We start from the raw sequence: 1549 nt of genomic DNA on the forward strand, positions 1-1549 counted from the left end.
TCCTGCCATGACTAAACCTCTGAACTGTAAGCTAGTCACCACAATAAAATGTTTTCCTTCTAAGAGTTGCCCTGGTCATGGTGTCTCTTCACAGCAATAGAGACCCTAATGATGCTATACTAGTTTTGTAGTTGCGTAAGTAAGCAAATAAATGAATAAACAAATAGATAAAGAGTTACTTCCAATTAAAAAGAACCCTCTCTTCATGAACTTACATGCCAGTGACTTTTATAAGGATTTTTTTTGTTTATAATATTAGTACATCCTTTCTCCCCTCCCTCTCCTTCCCCTCTCAGGTTCTACCTCTTATCAACTCCTCAATGCAGGTAATGAAGGGTCATGGAGATGCCTGTAAAGTAGCTATAGATTGTTTGCTCAACTGATGCTGTTGCTGTTGGCTACTGCTGCTTCTGGTGGTGCTGGTGCTGCTGGTGTTGGTGCAGGTGATACGGCTGGTGTTAGTGGTACTGATGCTGGTGGATGTGCTTGTGGTGGTGTTGGTGCTGTTGGTGCTGCTTGCTGGTAGTGGTGCTGCTGGTGGTGCTGGTTATGCTGGTGCTGGTGCAGGTCGTGCTGATGATGCTGGAAAGGCTGGTAGTGCTAGTTGTGCTGGTGGTGCTGGTGGTGATGCTTCTAGTGCTGGTGCTGCTGCTGGTGTTGTTGTTGGTGTTGCTGCTGGTGGTGCTGGTACTACTGATGCTGCTGCTGGTGGTGCAGCTGCTGGTGCTGGTGGTGATGCTGGTGCTAGTGATCCTCTTAGTGGTGGTGTTTCTGGTGGTGGTGCTGCTGCTGATGGTGCTGGTTCTCTTGCTGCTTGTGGTTCTGATGGTGTTGGTGATTTTGATGGTGGTGCTGGTGCTGGTGCTGCTGTTAGTGGAGATGCTGGGTCTACTGCAGCTCCTGGTGGTGGTGATGCTGCTGTTGCTGCTGGTGGTGGTGGCTCTGCTGCTGCTCATTGTGCTGGTGCTGCTTGTCCTGGTGTTGGTCGTGTTAGTGGTGCTGCTGGTGCTGGTGGCTCTGCTGCTTCTGGTGCTGGTGGTGCTAGTGCAGATGCTGCTGCTGGTGCTTGTGGTATGGGTGCTGGTGGTGTTGGTAGTGGTGCTACTGGTACTGGTGCTGGTGGTGCTGCTGGTGCTGCTGGTGCTGGTGGTAGTGGTGGTGCTGCTTCTGCTAGTGGAGATGCTGGGTCTACTGCAGCTCGTAATGCTGATGTTGATGCTGTTGGAAGTACTGGTGCTGCTGGTGGTGTCCGTGCTGCTGATCGTTGTGCTGGTGGTGCTGGTCTTGGTGTTGGTGTTGCTGGTGATGCAGGTGGCTCTGCTGCTTCTGGTGCTGGTGGTGCCAGTGCTGGTGGTGCTGGTGCAGGTGGTGCTGCTGGTGCTTGTGGTACTGGTGCTGTTGGAGGTGCTTGTGGTACTGCTGGTACTGGTACAGGTGATGCTGCTGGCGCTGGTGGTGCTGGTGGAGGTGCTTGTGGTGCTGCTGGTGCTGGTGCCGCTGGTGGTAGTGGAAGTGGTGCTGGTGCTGCTGGTGGTGGTGCTAGTGGTGG

The 1549-nt window shown here is 52.9% G+C and overlaps 1 protein-coding gene across 1 annotated transcript in view; it reads right to left on the reverse strand.

Moving 5' to 3' along the window:
* Window positions 1-458: 458 nt before the first annotated feature.
* Muc22 (mucin 22) overlaps window positions 459-1549 on the reverse strand; it is a 28709-nt gene continuing 27618 nt past the window's right edge. Inside the window, exon 3 of the mRNA XM_050121953.1 lies at window positions 459-1527. Coding sequence (XP_049977910.1) covers window positions 459-1527 — 1069 coding nt within the window. The remainder of the gene's footprint in view (window positions 1528-1549) is intronic.

This window comes from Alexandromys fortis, unplaced genomic scaffold, assembly GCF_014885135.2.
Source record: "Alexandromys fortis isolate MF-2015 unplaced genomic scaffold, M_Fortis_MF-2015_v1.1 scaffold_189, whole genome shotgun sequence".
NCBI classification, from domain to species: domain Eukaryota; kingdom Metazoa; phylum Chordata; class Mammalia; order Rodentia; family Cricetidae; genus Alexandromys; species Alexandromys fortis.